At 42.3% G+C, this 17,640-nt stretch overlaps 1 protein-coding gene across 1 annotated transcript in view; it reads left to right on the top strand.

Annotated features, from left to right (window-relative positions):
• The window catches only part of LOC116359709 (protein eyes shut homolog), a 181,388-nt gene that overhangs the window by 58,469 nt on the left and 105,279 nt on the right, over positions 1 to 17,640 (top strand). Inside the window, exon 9 of the mRNA XM_031813048.1 lies at positions 8,654 to 8,844. Coding sequence (XP_031668908.1) covers positions 8,654 to 8,844 — 191 coding nt within the window. The remainder of the gene's footprint in view (positions 1 to 8,653; positions 8,845 to 17,640) is intronic.

Raw genomic sequence — 17,640 nt, 5'->3', positions numbered from 1 at the left:
CTACTGGAGGCAGATAGCCAGGATGGTAAACTACATTAAAGGCCAATTATACTGGAGGATGATAGCCAGGATGGTAACTACAGTAAAACCTGATAATTTAAGGTAGCTAGTGGAAAAGGAGAGACCTGGGAGAGACACTGGAGCTAACTGTTAATGAGGCATACCCCTGCCTCGTGGCAGCAGTTAGCAGCCACTCACGAACACACACACACGTGCGTGCACACACCAGCCTCAGACTGCATCAAAGCCTACATCAGACCAAACAAGGGCTTTAAAATTAATGAATGGCTTTGTCTCTGAGGGGTAATTTTCCATCATCAGCATTGGCAAACCCTATTGTCAGGGACTGAATAGGGAGGGAGGGAGAGCGGGGAGAGGGAGAGCAAGAGGGAGAGAGCACACCGTTGTTGGCTTGCATTTATCCTCATTAATTCTCAGATCACAGTCAATTCTCTTTCTCTCTCCCTGATAATTCTCTCTTTCTCTCTCTCTCTCTGATTAATTCTCTCTCTCTCTCCCTGAAAATTCTCTCTCTCTCTCTCCCTGAAAAATCTCCCTCTCTCTCGCTTCCTGATAATTCTCTTTCTCTTCCTGATAATTCTCTCTCTCTCCCTGAATATTCTCTTTCTCTTCCTGATAATTATCTCTCTCTTCCTGATAATTATCTCTCTCTTCCTGATAATTATCTCTCTCTCCCTGATAATTCTCTGTCTTTTCTTTCTCCTCAGGGTATTGGTCCCATTACTGTCCAGAGAGAAGGAGGGTCAGACGGAGGGGGGTGTTAAGGTTAGCCCATCTACCCTGGAGGCTACCCTGCGTCAGATCAAACAGGCTGGTCTATTGGGACTCAAAGTCTAACTGATATTGATAGAGGTCTCGCTTCTAGCAGGCCGATAAATCACGACAACAACCTAAAAGAGGCTGAGTTCTGAGGTGCAGCCATTTAACAGTGGTCTGTCTGTCTGATGTCTGAGGTGTCGCCATTTAACAGTGGTCTGTCTGTCTGATTTCGGAGGTGTAGCCATTTAACAGTGGTCTGTCTGTCTGATGTCTGAGGTGTCGCCATTTAACAGTGGTCTGTCTGTCTGATTTCTGAGGTGTAGCCATTTAACAGTGGTCTGTCTGTCTGATTTCTGAGGTGTAGCCATTTAACAGTGATCTGGCTGTCTGAGTTCTGAGGTGTAGCCATTTAACAGTGGTCTGTCTGTCTGATGTCTGAGGTGCAGCCATTTAACAGTGGTCTGTCTGTCTGATTTCTGAGGTGCAGCCATTTAACAGTGGTCTGTCTGTCTGATGTCTGAGGTGCAGCCATTTAACAGTGATCTGTCTGTCTGATTTCTGAGGTGTAGCCATTTAACAGTGGTCTGTCTGGCTGATTTCTGAGGTGTAGCCATTTAACAGTGATCTGTCTGTCTGATTTCTGAGGTGTAGCCATTTAACAGTGATCTGTCTGTCTGATTTCTGAGGTGTAGCCATTTAACAGTGATCTGTCTGTCTGATTTCTGAGGTGTAGCCATTTAACAGTGGTCTGTCTGGCTGATTTCTGAGGTGTAGCCATTTAACAGTGATCTGTCTGTCTGATTTCTGAGGTGTAGCCATTTAACAGTGATCTGTCTGTCTGATTTCTGAGGTGTAGCCATTTAACAGTGGTCTGTCTGGCTGATTTCTGAGGTGTAGCCATTTAACAGTGATCTGTCTGTCTGATTTCTGAGGTGTAGCCATTTAACAGTGATCTGTCTGTCTGATTTCTGAGGTGTAGCCATTTAACAGTGATCTGTCTGTCTGATTTCTGAGGTGTAGCCATTTAACAGTGATCTGGCTGATTTCTGAGGTGTAGCCTTTTAACAGTGAAAATAAGAAATAGAAGAAGAACTACAATACAGGTGTATTAGGGAGCGCTTATGATTATAACAGGGTTTTTCAGACGGGTTGGGGCTATTTTTTGTCAACAAATAGCAACGTTTGTCGCAAAGGAGGAATACAGTACATAAAGCATGGTGAGATTCTCTAATGCTCTCTCTGCCCCAAATTACTGGAGTCTGAGTCAGTCTCTTAAAACGGTCTGCGTCACTACCCTCAATAAACTTCCAGGCATTAGAACAAGCCTTCCTGAAATGTCCCATAATTGCCTTACTGACACGGATGATATAAAGCAGAATATCATGCTATACAATGAGCCATGTAATAAAGTTGTATGATTAAATTCCTTTCAGCCAGGCTTCTTCTCTCTTCTCTCCGCCTCTCTACCTTCAGTATATTGTGTCATTTACATGCTTCACGGCTTGTAGCAAAGCAATCCTATTTACCCCTTTTACAACTCATAAATGGAAGAGGTGTGAGGGCTTTTAACAATCGCAGGACAATATACGTTTTCATTCACAGAGCTAAAAGGGTCTATGCTGTTAATGTGTGATTTTATTATCGGTTTATATGATTCTAAAGACTACAGTATTTGGGGTCGTGCAGCAGAAATGTTTTCCCTCTTATGAAATGTGTCAACATTCCTTCCTCATAAATACGTTTGCAAACATATCATAATTCTTCAAGAGTGCATTGATGGAAAAATGAATTCCCATCGTGCTTTAAGTTTTTCTGCCAGTCAACAGAAAACCTTTTTCTACGAGCAGCTTCTACCAAGTCTCTGTGGCCCTATAGTGTTTACCCATCAGAGAGCACCAGCACAGTGGTTTTTCATATCATAATTTTCTTTCCAGTAACTCCACCCTGGCTTTAATTCCGCTCTGGTGAATGCAGACTAATCAATCTCTCTCAGTTACCATCTGTATGTCCTTAGCCATTGTCTTCGTACTGTACTGTACAGTCTGGCTTGTGGATAGTCAGTCTCCTAAGTGAACTAGAAGAGCTACATATCCTTTGTGTTGAGTGTTCTTGCATCTATCTGCTTTAGTAAATATTTAGACAATAACCATGTCAACGTTTGCATTTGTTGTGAATCATTTTCTACCCCAGTTTGATTACTGTAAGGTTTTTTGTAGTGTGCTCATGTTTAGATAGTAAAAGCCCATCTCCATTCCACACCTCCACTGAGAACAGCATAAAAAAAGGATGGTCACTTTGTTACCTGCGATGAATAAAGCTAATATTTCCATATACCCTGCCAATTAGAGACAAATACAAGACACACCAAGGCTACGGTCCACCCTCGTCTTTACCTCATTATAGGCAGGGTAGGGCCACATTCCAGAACTCCTAACGTGCATCCCAAATGGCACCCTATTCCCTATATTCCAATGGGGCATTGGTCAAAAGTAGTGCACTATATAGGCAGTAGGGTGACATTTGGGACGCGGACCTAGTTGATCTAGAATTGTGAGGGCTTGTGTTTCCAGCTGTGAGGCTTTCCTCTTTCCTTTTAATCAGTGTTCAGTGCTGGACAATTACAGGCCCTAATATTCATAAAGAGCCTTCGGTTAGAGAGAGACATGGCTTTGAATGAGGGTAGGCTGGGATGTCTGACAGCATTAAACAGCGAGAGGGCTTGAATTGATCCGTGACTCCTGCAGACATTTGACGTCTTAGCTTTGAGGAAAAGATCTTTGCCCTGGACAATAAATAAAAATGTTAATGAATTCCTCTGCATTCTGGGACTAAGAAATCCATTCCATGTGATGTTTTCACAGTAGGTAGTGGCAGCCAATGTTGACGTAACTATTGTACAGTTGAAACTCCCATCACCATTACTGTGTTATGAGTCTGAGTGAGTTTAGAAGTGAGATAAATACTTAATAATGAGCCTCCAAAATATGCATTCAGTAACAGGTGCCATAGAGTCTATGTATTGGCACCACAAGATAACACACCACTGACTCATGTAAGGAGATTTGTAAGGGGGCTATATATTTTGTTATTCATGGTATACCAGTGATGAACTCTCAAGAAAACCAAAGAAACACAGCTCCCTGCCTCCCCTGACACTCTGTAGGAGGGGCAATCACAATCAGAAGCCTTTCATACATTATTTCTGTTCAGATCCATATTTCATATTTCTATGAAGAACACTAAGGCTCCGTCCCAAATGGTACCCTATTCCCTATATAGTGCCCTACTTTTTGATCAAATGTAGTGCACTATATATAGAAGAGCGTGCCATTTGGGTGGCATCCTAGAACTCTCTATGGAGCGTAATTACATTTCAAGGCTGGCGTTGTAACTTATCACACACTCAGTTGAAGGGTCCTTTTTTTTATAATTTTGCCCCAGACCCCTGGCGCTGCTTCCTAGACTGACAAACTCAATAGGGATGACGTGTTGCATCGCAGCTGAATAGTGGCATACCAATCAGACAGTTTTCATATGAGTTGAAGTCAGAAGTTTACATATACACTTAGGTTTGAGTCATTAAAACTCGTTTTTCAACCACTCCACAAATTTAATGTCAACAAACTATAGTTTTGGCAAGTCGGTTAGGACGTCTACTTTGTCCATGACACAAGTCATTTTTCCAACAATTGTGTACAGACAGATTATTTCACTTATAATTCACTGTATCACAATTCCAGTGGGTCAGAAGTTTACATACACTAAGTTGACTGTGCCTTTAAAAAGCTTGGAAAATTCCAGAAAATTATGTCATGGGTTTAGAAGCTTATTGACATCATAGGCTAATTGACATCATTTTTTTTGTCAATTGGAGGTGTACCTGTGTATGCATTTCAAGGCCTACCTTCAAACTCAATGCCTCTTTGCTTGACATCATGGGAAAATCAAAAGAAATCAGCCAAGACCTCAGAAAAAAAATTGTAGACCTCCACAAGTCTGGTTCATCCTTGGGAGCAATTTCCAAACATCTAAAGGTACTGCGTTTATCTGTACAAACAATAGTACGCAAGTATAAACACCATGGGACCACGCAGCTGTCATACCGCTTAGGAAGGAGACGCTTTCTGTCTCCTAGAGATGAACATACTTTGGTGCGAAAAGTGCAAATCAATCCCAGAACAACAGCAAAGAACCTTGTGAAGATGCTGGAGGAAACAGGTACGAAAGTATCAATATTCACAGTAAAATGAGTCCTATATCGACACAATCTGAAAGGCCACTCATCATGGAAGAAACCACTGCTCCACAACCGCCATAAAAAAGCCAGACTATCGTTTGCAACTGCACATGGGGACAAAGATTGTACTATTTGGAGAACTGTCCTCTGGTCTGATGTTTGGTGGAAAAATGGGGAGGCTTGCAAGCCGTGAAGCACAGGGGTGGTGTCACGCCTTGGTCATAGTATTTTGTGTTTTCGTTATATATTTGGTCAGGCCAGGGTGTGACATGGGTTTATTTTGTTGTGTTTCGTATTGGGGTTTTGTAGGCATTGGGATTGTGGCTGAGTAGGGGTGTAGCATAGGTTTGGCTGCCTGAGGCGGTTCTCAATCAGAGTCAGGTGATTCTCGTTGTCTCTGATTGGGAACCATATTTAGGTAGCCGGGGTTTCACTGTGTATTTTGTGGGTGATTGTTCCTGTCTTTGTGTTTGCACCAGATAGGGCTGTTTCGGTTTTCACACGTTTATTGTTTTTGTAAGTTCGTGTTTCTTTATTATTTAATAAACATGGATTGCAATAGCCACGCTGCATTTTGGTCCGACTCTCCTTCGACGGAAGAAAGCCGTAACAGAATCACCCACCACACACGGACCAAGCAGCGTGGTAACAGGCAGCGACAGCAGGAGAAACGAAAGGAGGAATGGACATGGGAAGACGTGTTGGATGGCAAGGGTTGGATCGCTAAACATGGATTGCAATAGCCACGCTGCATTTTGGTCCGACTCTCCTTCGACGGAAGAAAGCCGTAACAGAATCACCCACCACACACGGATCAAGCAGCGTGGTAACAGGCAGCGACAGCAGGAGAAACGAAAGGAGGAATGGACATGGGAAGACGTGTTGGATGGCAAGGGTTGGATCGCTAAACATGGATTGCAATAGCCACGCTGCATTTTGGTCCGACTCTCCTTCGACGGAAGAAAGCCGTAACAGAATCACCCACCACACACGGATCAAGCAGCGTGGTAACAGGCAGCGACAGCAGGAGAAACGAAAGGAGGAATGGACATGGGAAGACGTGTTGGATGGCAAGGGTTGGATCGCTAAACATGGATTGCAATAGCCACGCTGCATTTTGGTCCGACTCTCCTTCGACGGAAGAAAGCCGTAACAGAATCACCCACCACACACGGATCAAGCAGCGTGGTAACAGGCAGCGACAGCAGGAGAAACGAAAGGAGGAATGGACATGGGAAGACGTGTTGGATGGCAAGGGTTGGATCGCTAAACATGGATTGCAATAGCCACGCTGCATTTTGGTCCGACTCTCCTTCGACGGAAGAAAGCCGTAACAGAATCACCCACCACACACGGATCAAGCAGCGTGGTAACAGGCAGCGACAGCAGGAGAAACGAAAGGAGGAATGGACATGGGAAGACGTGTTGGATGGCAAGGGTTGGATCGCTAAACATGGATTGCAATAGCCACGCTGCATTTTGGTCCGACTCTCCTTCGACCGAAGAAAGCCGTAACAGGTGGCAGCATCATGTTGTGGGGTGCTTTGCTGCAGGAGGGACTGGTGCACTTCACAAAATAGATGGCATAATGAGGGAGAAAAATGATGTGCATATATTGAAGCAACATCTCAAGATCAGTCAGGAGATTAAAGCTTGGTCGCAAATGGTTCTTCCAAATGGACAATGACCCCAAGCATACTTCCAAAGTTGTGGCAAAATGGCTTAAGGACAACAAAGTCAAGGTATTAGAGTGGCCATCACAAAGCCCTGACCTCAATCTTATAGAACATTTGTTCTATTTGTTTTTCAGAACTGACAAAGCTTGTGTGAGCAATGAGGCCTACAAACCTGACTCAGTTACACCAGCTCTGTCAGGAGGAATGGGCAAAATTCACCCAACTTCAAATCAAATTTGATTTGTCACATACACATGGTTAGCAGATGTTAATGCGAGCGTAGCGAAATGCTTGTGCTTCTAGTTCCGACAATGCAGTAATAACCAACAAGTAATCTAACTAACAATTCCAAAACTACTGTCTTATACAAAGTGTAAGGGGATAAAGAATATGTACATAAGGATATATGAATGAGTGATGGTACAGAGCAGCATAGGCAAGATACAGTAGATGGTATCGAGTACAGTATATACATATGAGATGAGTATGTAAACAAAGTGGCATAGTTAAAGTGGCTAGTGATACATGTATTACATAAGGATGCCGTCGATGATATAGAGTATAGTATATACGTATGCATATGAGATTAATAATATAGGGTAAGTAACATTATATAAGGTAGCATTGTTTAAAGTGGCTAGTGATATATTTACATCATTTCCCATCAATTCCCATTATTAAAGTGGCTGGAGTTGAGTCAGTGTCAGTGTGTTGGCAGCAGCCACTCAATGTTAGTGGTGGCTGTTTAACAGTCTGATGGCCTTGAGATAGAAGCTGTTTTTCAGTCTCTCGGTCCCAGCTTTGATGCACCTGTACTGACCTCGCCTTCTGGATGATAGCGGGGTGAACAGGCAGTGGCTCGGGTGGTTGTTGTCCTTGATGATCTTTATGGCCTTCCTGTAACATCGGGTGGTGTACGTGTCCTGGAGGGCAGGTAGTTTGCCCCCGGTGATGCGTTGTGCAGACCTCACTACCCTCTGGAGAGCCTTACGGTTGTGGGCCGGAGCAGTTGCCGTACCAGGCGGTAATACAGCCCGACAGGATGCTCTCGATTGTGCATCTGTAGAAGTTTGTGAGTGCTTTTGGTGACAAGCCGAATTTCTTCAGCCTCCTGAGGTTGAAGAGGCGCTGCTGCGCCTTCTTCACGATGCTGTCTGTGTGAGTGGACCAATTCAGTTTGTCTGTAATGTGTATGCCGAGGAACTTAAAACTTGCTACCCTCTCCACTACTGTTCCATCGATGTGGATAGGGGGGTGTTCCCTCTGCTGTTTCCTGAAGTCCACAATCAACTTATTGTGGGAAGCTTGCTGGAGGCTACCCGAAACGTTTGACCCAAGTTAAACAATTTAAAGGTAATGCTACCAAATACTAATTGAGTGTATGCAAACTTCTGACCCACTTCTGAATGTGATGAAAGAAATAAAAGCTGAAATAAATCATTCGCTCTACTATTATTCTGACATTTCACATTCTTAAAATAAAGTGGTGATCCTAACTGGCCTAAAACAGGGAATCTTTACTAGGATTAAATGTCAGGAATTGTGAAAAACTGAGTTTAAATGTATTTGTGTATGTAAACTTTCACCTTCAACTGTTTCAACAAGGAATTTATTTATATTAACTCAGGAAGTCAGTTAAGAACAAATTCTTATTTACAATGCCAGCCTAGAATAGGGTTAACTGCCTTGTTCAGGGGCAGAACTGCTTATTTTTACCTTGTCAGCTCGGGGATTCGATCTAGCAACCTTTCAGTTACTGGCCCAACGCTCTAACCACTAGGATACCTGCCTCCCCATAAGATACAGTCAATATTTGGGGGAAAAAATAATCACTTCTATAGATTAATACATTCGACACAATAGCCAATTTCTCAGTGCTCTGTACTGTGTTGGTGTTTTATGAAATATTATACTTTTCTCATCTCCCTATCTCTCTCCCACCCCCTTTTCCCATCTCCAGACTCCAGCTACGTCCAGTACTCTGGTAATTCCTACTTGGAGTTTGAGGGCATAGACCTTGGTGCCAACAACAACATCACTGTGAGGTTTCAGACCCAGGAGGCCCAGGGGACCATCCTGTACGTTGACCAAGGAGCAGTGGCCAGGGGCTTCTTTTTCATGAAACTCTTCATCCAGGAGGGAATGCTACAGGTGAGGCTTTTCTGAGTACCAAATGGCACCCTATTCCCTATATAGTGCACTTCTTTTGACCAGGGCTCATGAGACTCAATAACTTGAAACTTGAAAGATAAAAGTTTTGTCCCAAATGGCACCCTATTCTCTATATCTGCTATGGGAGAACCTATGGGCTCTGGTCAACAGACTACATAGGGTTATGTTTGGGACACAGCCTCTATGTTTCTAGTCTCTATGAAGTCTTTGGTTATTTTCTGTTTCATTGTTGTTTACAGTACTCTACTGCCGAAATCGGCTGATGCAGCCTAGAATTGTGCATGTTTTGTGGACCATAGTGCTTTGTCCTATGTTTTTTCCCAAACAATTGATTCACCATGTAGCAGACTATTATCATCACCCTGTTCTGATGTAGCAGACTATTATCATCACCCTGTTCTGATGTAGCAGACTATTATCATCACCCTGTTCTGATGTAGCAGACTATTATCATCACCCTGTTCTGATGTATCAGACTATTATCATCACCCTGTTCTGATGTAGCAGACTATTATCATCACCCTGTTCTGATGTAGCAGACTATTATCATCACCCTGTTCTGATGTAGCAGACTATTATCATCACCCTGTTCTGATGTAGCAGACTATTATCATCACCCTGTTCTGATGCACCATGTAGCAGACTATTATCATCACCCTGTTCTGATGCACCATGTAGCAGACTATTAGCATCACCCTGTTCTGATGTAGCAGACTATTATCATCACCCTGTTCTGATGTAGCAGACTATTATCATCGCCCTGTTCTGATGCACCATGTAGCAGACTATTAGCATCACCCTGTTCTGATGTAGCAGACTATTATCATCACCCTGTTCTGATGCACCTTGTAGCAGACTATTATCATCACCCTGTTCTGATGCACCATGTAGCAGACTATTAGCATCACCCTGTTCTGATGTAGCAGACTATTATCATCACCCTGTTCTGATTCACCATGTAGCAGACTATTATCATCACCCTGTTCTGATGCACCATGTAGCAGACTATTAGCATCACCCTGTTCTGATGTAGCAGACTATTATCATCACCCTGTTCTGATGCACCATGTAGCAGACTATTATCATCACCCTGTTCTGATGTATCAGACTATTATCATCACCCTGTTCTGATGTACCATGTATCAGACTATTAGCATCACCCTGTTCTGATTCACCATGTAGCAGACTATTATCATCACCCTGTTCTGATGCACCATGTAGCAGACTATTAGCATCACCCTGTTCTGATGCACTATGTAGCAGACTATTAGCATCACCCTGTTCTGATGCACTATGTAGCAGACTATTAGCATCACCCTGTTCTGATTCACCATGTAGCAGACTATTAGCATCACCCTGTTCTGATTCACCATGTAGCAGACTATTATCATCACCCTGTTCTGATGCACCATGTAGCAGACTATTATCATCACCCTGTTCTGATGTATCAGACTATTATCATCACCCTGTTCTGATGTACCATGTAGCAGACTATTATCATCACCCTGTTCTGATGTATCAGACTATTATCATCACCCTGTTCTGATGTAGCAGACTATTATCATCACCCTGTTCTGATGCACCATGTAGCAGACTATTATCATCACCCTGTTCTGATGTATCAGACTATTATCATCACCCTGTACTGATGTAGCAGACTATTATCATCACCCTGTTCTGATGTAGCAGACTATTATCATCACCCTGTTCTGATGTAGCAGACTATTATCATCACCCTGTTCTGATGTAGCAGACTATTATCATCACCCTGTTCTGATGTAGCAGACTATTATCATCACCCTGTTCTGATGTAGCAGACTATTATCATCACCCTGTTCTGATGTAGCAGACTATTATCATCACCCTGTTCTGATGCACCTTGTAGCAGACTATTATCATCACCCTGTTCTGATGCACCATGTAGCAGACTATTAGCATCACCCTGTTCTGATGTAGCAGACTATTATCATCACCCTGTTCTGATGCACCATGTAGCAGACTATTATCATCACCCTGTTCTGATGTAGCAGACTATTATCATCACCCTGTTCTGATGTAGCAGACTATTATCATCACCCTGTTCTGATGTAGCAGACTATTATCATCACCCTGTTCTGATGTAGCAGACTATTATCATCACCCTGTTCTGATGTAGCAGACTATTATCATCACCCTGTTCTGATGCACCTTGTAGCAGACTATTATCATCACCCTGTTCTGATGCACCATGTAGCAGACTATTAGCATCACCCTGTTCTGATGTAGCAGACTATTATCATCACCCTGTTCTGATGTAGCAGACTATTATCATCACCCTGTTCTGATGTAGCAGACTATTATCATCACCCTGTTCTGATGTAGCAGACTATTATCATCACCCTGTTCTGATGTAGCAGACTATTATCATCACCCTGTTCTGATGTAGCAGACTATTATCATCACCCTGTTCTGATGCACCTTGTAGCAGACTATTATCATCACCCTGTTCTGATGTAGCAGACTATTATCATCACCCTGTTCTGATGCACCATGTAGCAGACTATTATCATCACCCTGTTCTGATGTAGCAGACTATTATCATCACCCTGTTCTGATGTAGCAGACTATTATCATCACCCTGTTCTGATGTAGCAGACTATTATCATCACCCTGTTCTGATGTAGCAGACTATTATCATCACCCTGTTCTGATGTAGCAGACTATTATCATCACCCTGTTCTGATGCACCTTGTAGCAGACTATTATCATCACCCTGTTCTGATGCACCATGTAGCAGACTATTAGCATCACCCTGTTCTGATGTAGCAGACTATTATCATCACCCTGTTCTGATGTAGCAGACTATTATCATCACCCTGTTCTGATGCACCATGTAGCAGACTATTATCATCACCCTGTTCTGATGTATCAGACTATTATCATCACCCTGTTTTGATGTAGCAGACTATTATCATCACCCTGTTCTGATGTAGCAGACTATTATCATCACCCTGTTCTGATGTAGCAGACTATTATCATCACCCTGTTCTGATGTAGCAGACTCTTATCATCACCCTGTTCTGATGTAGCAGACTATTATCATCACCCTGTTCTGATGTAGCAGACTATTATCATCACCCTGTTCTGATGTAGCAGACTATTATCATCACCCTGTTCTGATGTAGCAGACTATTATCATCACCCTGTTCTGATGTAGCAGACTATTATCATCACCCTGTTCTGATGTAGCAGACTATTATCATCACCCTGTTCTGATGTAGCAGACTATTATCATCACCCTGTTCTGATGTAGCAGACTATTAACATCACCCTGTTCTGATGTAGCAGACTATTATCATCACCCTGTTCTGATGCACCTTGTAGCAGACTATTATCATCACCCTGTTCTGATGCACCATGTAGCAGACTATTAGCATCACCCTGTTCTGATGTAGCAGACTATTATCATCACCCTGTTCTGATGTAGCAGACTATTATCATCACCCTGTTCTGATGCACCATGTAGCAGACTATTATCATCACCCTGTTCTGATGTATCAGACTATTATCATCACCCTGTTCTGATGTAGCAGACTATTATCATCACCCTGTTCTGATGTAGCAGACTATTATCATCACCCTGTTCTGATGTAGCAGACTATTATCATCACCCTGTTCTGATGTAGCAGACTCTTATCATCACCCTGTTCTGATGTAGCAGACTATTATCATCACCCTGTTCTGATGTAGCAGACTATTATCATCACCCTGTTCTGATGTAGCAGACTATTATCATCACCCTGTTCTGATGTAGCAGACTATTATCATCACCCTGTTCTGATGTAGCAGACTATTATCATCACCCTGTTCTGATGTAGCAGACTCTTATCATCACCCTGTTCTGATGTAGCAGACTATTATCATCACCCTGTTCTGATGTAGCAGACTATTATCATCACCCTGTTCTGATGTATCAGACTATTAACATCACCCTGTTCTGATGTATCAGACTATTAACATCACCCTGTTCTGATGTAGCAGACTATTATCATCACCCTGTTCTGATGTACCATGTATCAGACTCTTATCATCACCCTGTTCTGATGTAGCAGACTATTATCATCACCCTGTTCTGATGTAGCAGACTATTATCATCACCCTGTTCTGATGTACCATGTATCAGACGATTATCATCACCCTGTTCTAATGTATCAGACTATTATCATCACCCTGTTCTGATGTAGCAGACTATTATCATCACCCTGTTCTGATGTACCATGTAGCAGACTATTATCATCACCCTGTTCTAATGTATCAGACTATTATCATCACCCTGTTCTGATGTAGCAGACTATTATCATCACCCTGTTCTGATGTAGCAGACTCTTATCATCACCCTGTTCTGATGTATCAGACTATTAACATCACCCTGTTCTGATGTAGCAGACTATTATCATCACCCTGTTCTGATGTACCATGTATCAGACTCTTATCATCACCCTGTTCTGATGTAGCAGACTATCATCACCCTGTTCTGATGTAGCAGACTATCATCACCCTGTTCTGATGTATCAGACTATTATCATCACCCTGTTCTGATGTATCAGACTATTATCATCACCCTGTTCTGATGTATCAGACTATTATCATCACCCTGTTCTGATGTAGCAGACTATTATCATCACCCTGTTCTGATGTACCATGTAGCAGACGATTATCATCACCCTGTTCTGATGTACCATGTATCAGACTATTATCATCACCCTGTTCTGATGCACCATGTAGCAGACTATTATCATCACCCTGTTCTGATGTAGCAGACTATTATCATCACCCTGTTCTGATGTACCATGTAGCAGACTATTATCATCACCCTGTTCTGATGTAGCAGACTATTATCATCACCCTGTTCTGATGTAGCAGACTATTATCATCACCCTGTTCTGATGTAGCAGACTATTAACATCACCCTGTTCTGATGTATCAGACTATTAACATCACCCTGTTCTGATGTAGCAGACTATTATCATCACCCTGTTCTGATGTACCATGTATCAGACTCTTATCATCACCCTGTTCTGATGTAGCAGACTATCATCACCCTGTTCTGATGTAGCAGACTATCATCACCCTGTTCTGATGTATCAGACTATTATCATCACCCTGTTCTGATGTATCAGACTCTTATCATCACCCTGTTCTGATGTATCAGACTATTAACATCACCCTGTTCTGATGTAGCAGACTATTATCATCACCCTGTTCTGATGTACCATGTATCAGACTCTTATCATCACCCTGTTCTGATGTAGCAGACTATCATCACCCTGTTCTGATGTATCAGACTATTATCATCACCCTGTTCTGATGTATCAGACTATTATCATCACCCTGTTCTGATGTAGCAGACTATTATCATCACCCTGTTCTGATGTACCATGTAGCAGACTATTATCATCACCCTGTTCTGATGTACCATGTATCAGACTATTATCATCACCCTGTTCTGATGCACCATGTAGCAGACTATTATCATCACCCTGTTCTGATGTAGCAGACTATTATCATCACCCTGTTCTGATGTACCATGTAGCAGACTATTATCATCACCCTGTTCTGATGTAGCAGACTATTATCATCACCCTGTTCTGATGTAGCAGACTATTATCATCACCCTGTTCTGATGTAGCAGACTATTAACATCACCCTGTTCTGATGTATCAGACTATTAACATCACCCTGTTCTGATGTAGCAGACTATTATCATCACCCTGTTCTGATGTAGCAGACTATCATCACCCTGTTCTGATGTATCAGACTATTATCATCACCCTGTTCTGATGTAGCAGACTATTATCATCACCCTGTTCTGATGTAGCAGACTATTATCATCACCCTGTTCTGATGTACCATGTATCAGACTCTTATCATCACCCTGTTCTGATGTAGCAGACTATTATCATCACCCTGTTCTGATGTAGCAGACTATTATCATCACCCTGTTCTGATGTACCATGTATCAGACAATTATCATCACCCTGTTCTAATGTATCAGACTATTATCATCACCCTGTTCTGATGTAGCAGACTATTATCATCACCCTGTTCTGATGTACCATGTAGCAGACTATTATCATCACCCTGTTCTGATGTACCATGTATCAGACTCTTATCATCACCCTGTTCTGATGTAGCAGACTATTATCATCACCCTGTTCTAATGTATCAGACTATTTACATCACCCTGTTCTGATGTAGCAGACTCTTATCATCACCCTGTTCTGATGTATCAGACTATTAACATCACCCTGTTCTGATGTAGCAGACTATTATCATCACCCTGTTCTGATGTAGCAGACTATCATCACCCTGTTCTGATGTATCAGACTATTATCATCACCCTGTTCTGATGTATCAGACTATTATCATCACCCTGTTCTGATGTAGCAGACTATTATCATCACCCTGTTCTGATGTACCATGTAGCAGACTATTATCATCACCCTGTTCTGATGCACCATGTATCAGACTATTATCATCACCCTGTTCTGATGCACCATGTAGCAGACTATTATCATCACCCTGTTCTGATGCACCATGTAGCAGACTATTATCATCACCCTGTTCTGATGCACCATGTAGCAGACTCTTATCATCACCCTGTTCTGATGTAGCAGACTATTATCATCACCCTGTTCTGATGTAGCAGACTCTTATCATCACCCTGTTCTGATGTAGCAGACTATTATCATCACCCTGTTCTGATGTAGCAGACTATTATCATCACCCTGTTCTGATGCACCATGTAGCAGACTATTAGCATCACCCTGTTCTGATGTAGCAGACTATTATCATCACCCTGTTCTGATGCACCATGTAGCAGACTATTATCATCACCCTGTTCTGATGTAGCAGACTATTATCATCACCCTGTTCTGATGTAGCAGACTATTATCATCACCCTGTTCTGATGTAGCAGACTATTATCATCACCCTGTTCTGATGTAGCAGACTATTATCATCACCCTGTTCTGATGTAGCAGACTATTATCATCACCCTGTTCTGATGCACCTTGTAGCAGACTATTATCATCACCCTGTTCTGATGCACCATGTAGCAGACTATTAGCATCACCCTGTTCTGATGTAGCAGACTATTATCATCACCCTGTTCTGATGCACCATGTAGCAGACTATTATCATCACCCTGTTCTGATGTAGCAGACTATTATCATCACCCTGTTCTGATGTAGCAGACTATTATCATCACCCTGTTCTGATGTAGCAGACTATTATCATCACCCTGTTCTGATGTAGCAGACTATTATCATCACCCTGTTCTGATGTAGCAGACTATTATCATCACCCTGTTCTGATGCACCTTGTAGCAGACTATTATCATCACCCTGTTCTGATGCACCATGTAGCAGACTATTAGCATCACCCTGTTCTGATGTAGCAGACTATTATCATCACCCCTGTTCTGATGTAGCAGACTATTATCATCACCCTGTTCTGATGCACCATGTAGCAGACTATTATCATCACCCTGTTCTGATGTATCAGACTATTATCATCACCCTGTTTTGATGTAGCAGACTATTATCATCACCCTGTTCTGATGTAGCAGACTATTATCATCACCCTGTTCTGATGTAGCAGACTATTATCATCACCCTGTTCTGATGTAGCAGACTCTTATCATCACCCTGTTCTGATGTAGCAGACTATTATCATCACCCTGTTCTGTTCTGATGTAGCAGACTATTATCATCACCCTGTTCTGATGTAGCAGACTATTATCATCACCCTGTTCTGATGTAGCAGACTATTATCATCACCCTGTTCTGATGTAGCAGACTATTATCATCACCCTGTTCTGATGTAGCAGACTATTATCATCACCCTGTTCTGATGTAGCAGACTCTTATCATCACCCTGTTCTGATGTAGCAGACTATTATCATCACCCTGTTCTGATGTAGCAGACTATTATCATCACCCTGTTCTGATGTAGCAGACTATTAACATCACCCTGTTCTGATGTAGCAGACTATTATCATCACCCTGTTCTGATGCACCTTGTAGCAGACTATTATCATCACCCTGTTCTGATGCACCATGTAGCAGACTATTAGCATCACCCTGTTCTGATGTAGCAGACTATTATCATCACCCTGTTCTGATGTAGCAGACTATTATCATCACCCTGTTCTGATGCACCATGTAGCAGACTATTATCATCACCCTGTTCTGATGTATCAGACTATTATCATCACCCTGTTCTGATGTAGCAGACTATTATCATCACCCTGTTCTGATGTAGCAGACTATTATCATCACCCTGTTCTGATGTAGCAGACTATTATCATCACCCTGTTCTGATGTAGCAGACTCTTATCATCACCCTGTTCTGATGTAGCAGACTATTATCATCCCCCTTTTCTGATGTAGCAGACTATTATCATCACCCTGTTCTGATGTAGCAGACTATTATCATCACCCTGTTCTGATGTAGCAGACTATTATCATCACCCTGTTCTGATGTAGCAGACTATTATCATCACCCTGTTCTGATGTAGCAGACTATTATCATCACCCTGTTCTGATGTAGCAGACTCTTATCATCACCCTGTTCTGATGTAGCAGACTATTATCATCACCCTGTTCTGATGTAGCAGACTATTATCATCACCCTGTTCTGATGTATCAGACTATTAACATCACCCTGTTCTGATGTATCAGACTATTAACATCACCCTGTTCTGATGTAGCAGACTATTATCATCACCCTGTT

This window comes from Oncorhynchus kisutch, unplaced genomic scaffold (assembly GCF_002021735.2).
Source record: "Oncorhynchus kisutch isolate 150728-3 unplaced genomic scaffold, Okis_V2 Okis04b-Okis11a_hom, whole genome shotgun sequence".
Classification (NCBI taxonomy): domain Eukaryota; kingdom Metazoa; phylum Chordata; class Actinopteri; order Salmoniformes; family Salmonidae; genus Oncorhynchus; species Oncorhynchus kisutch.
The sequence above is the reverse complement of the archived record's forward strand: the minus strand, read 5'-3'. Positions and strand labels throughout refer to the sequence as shown.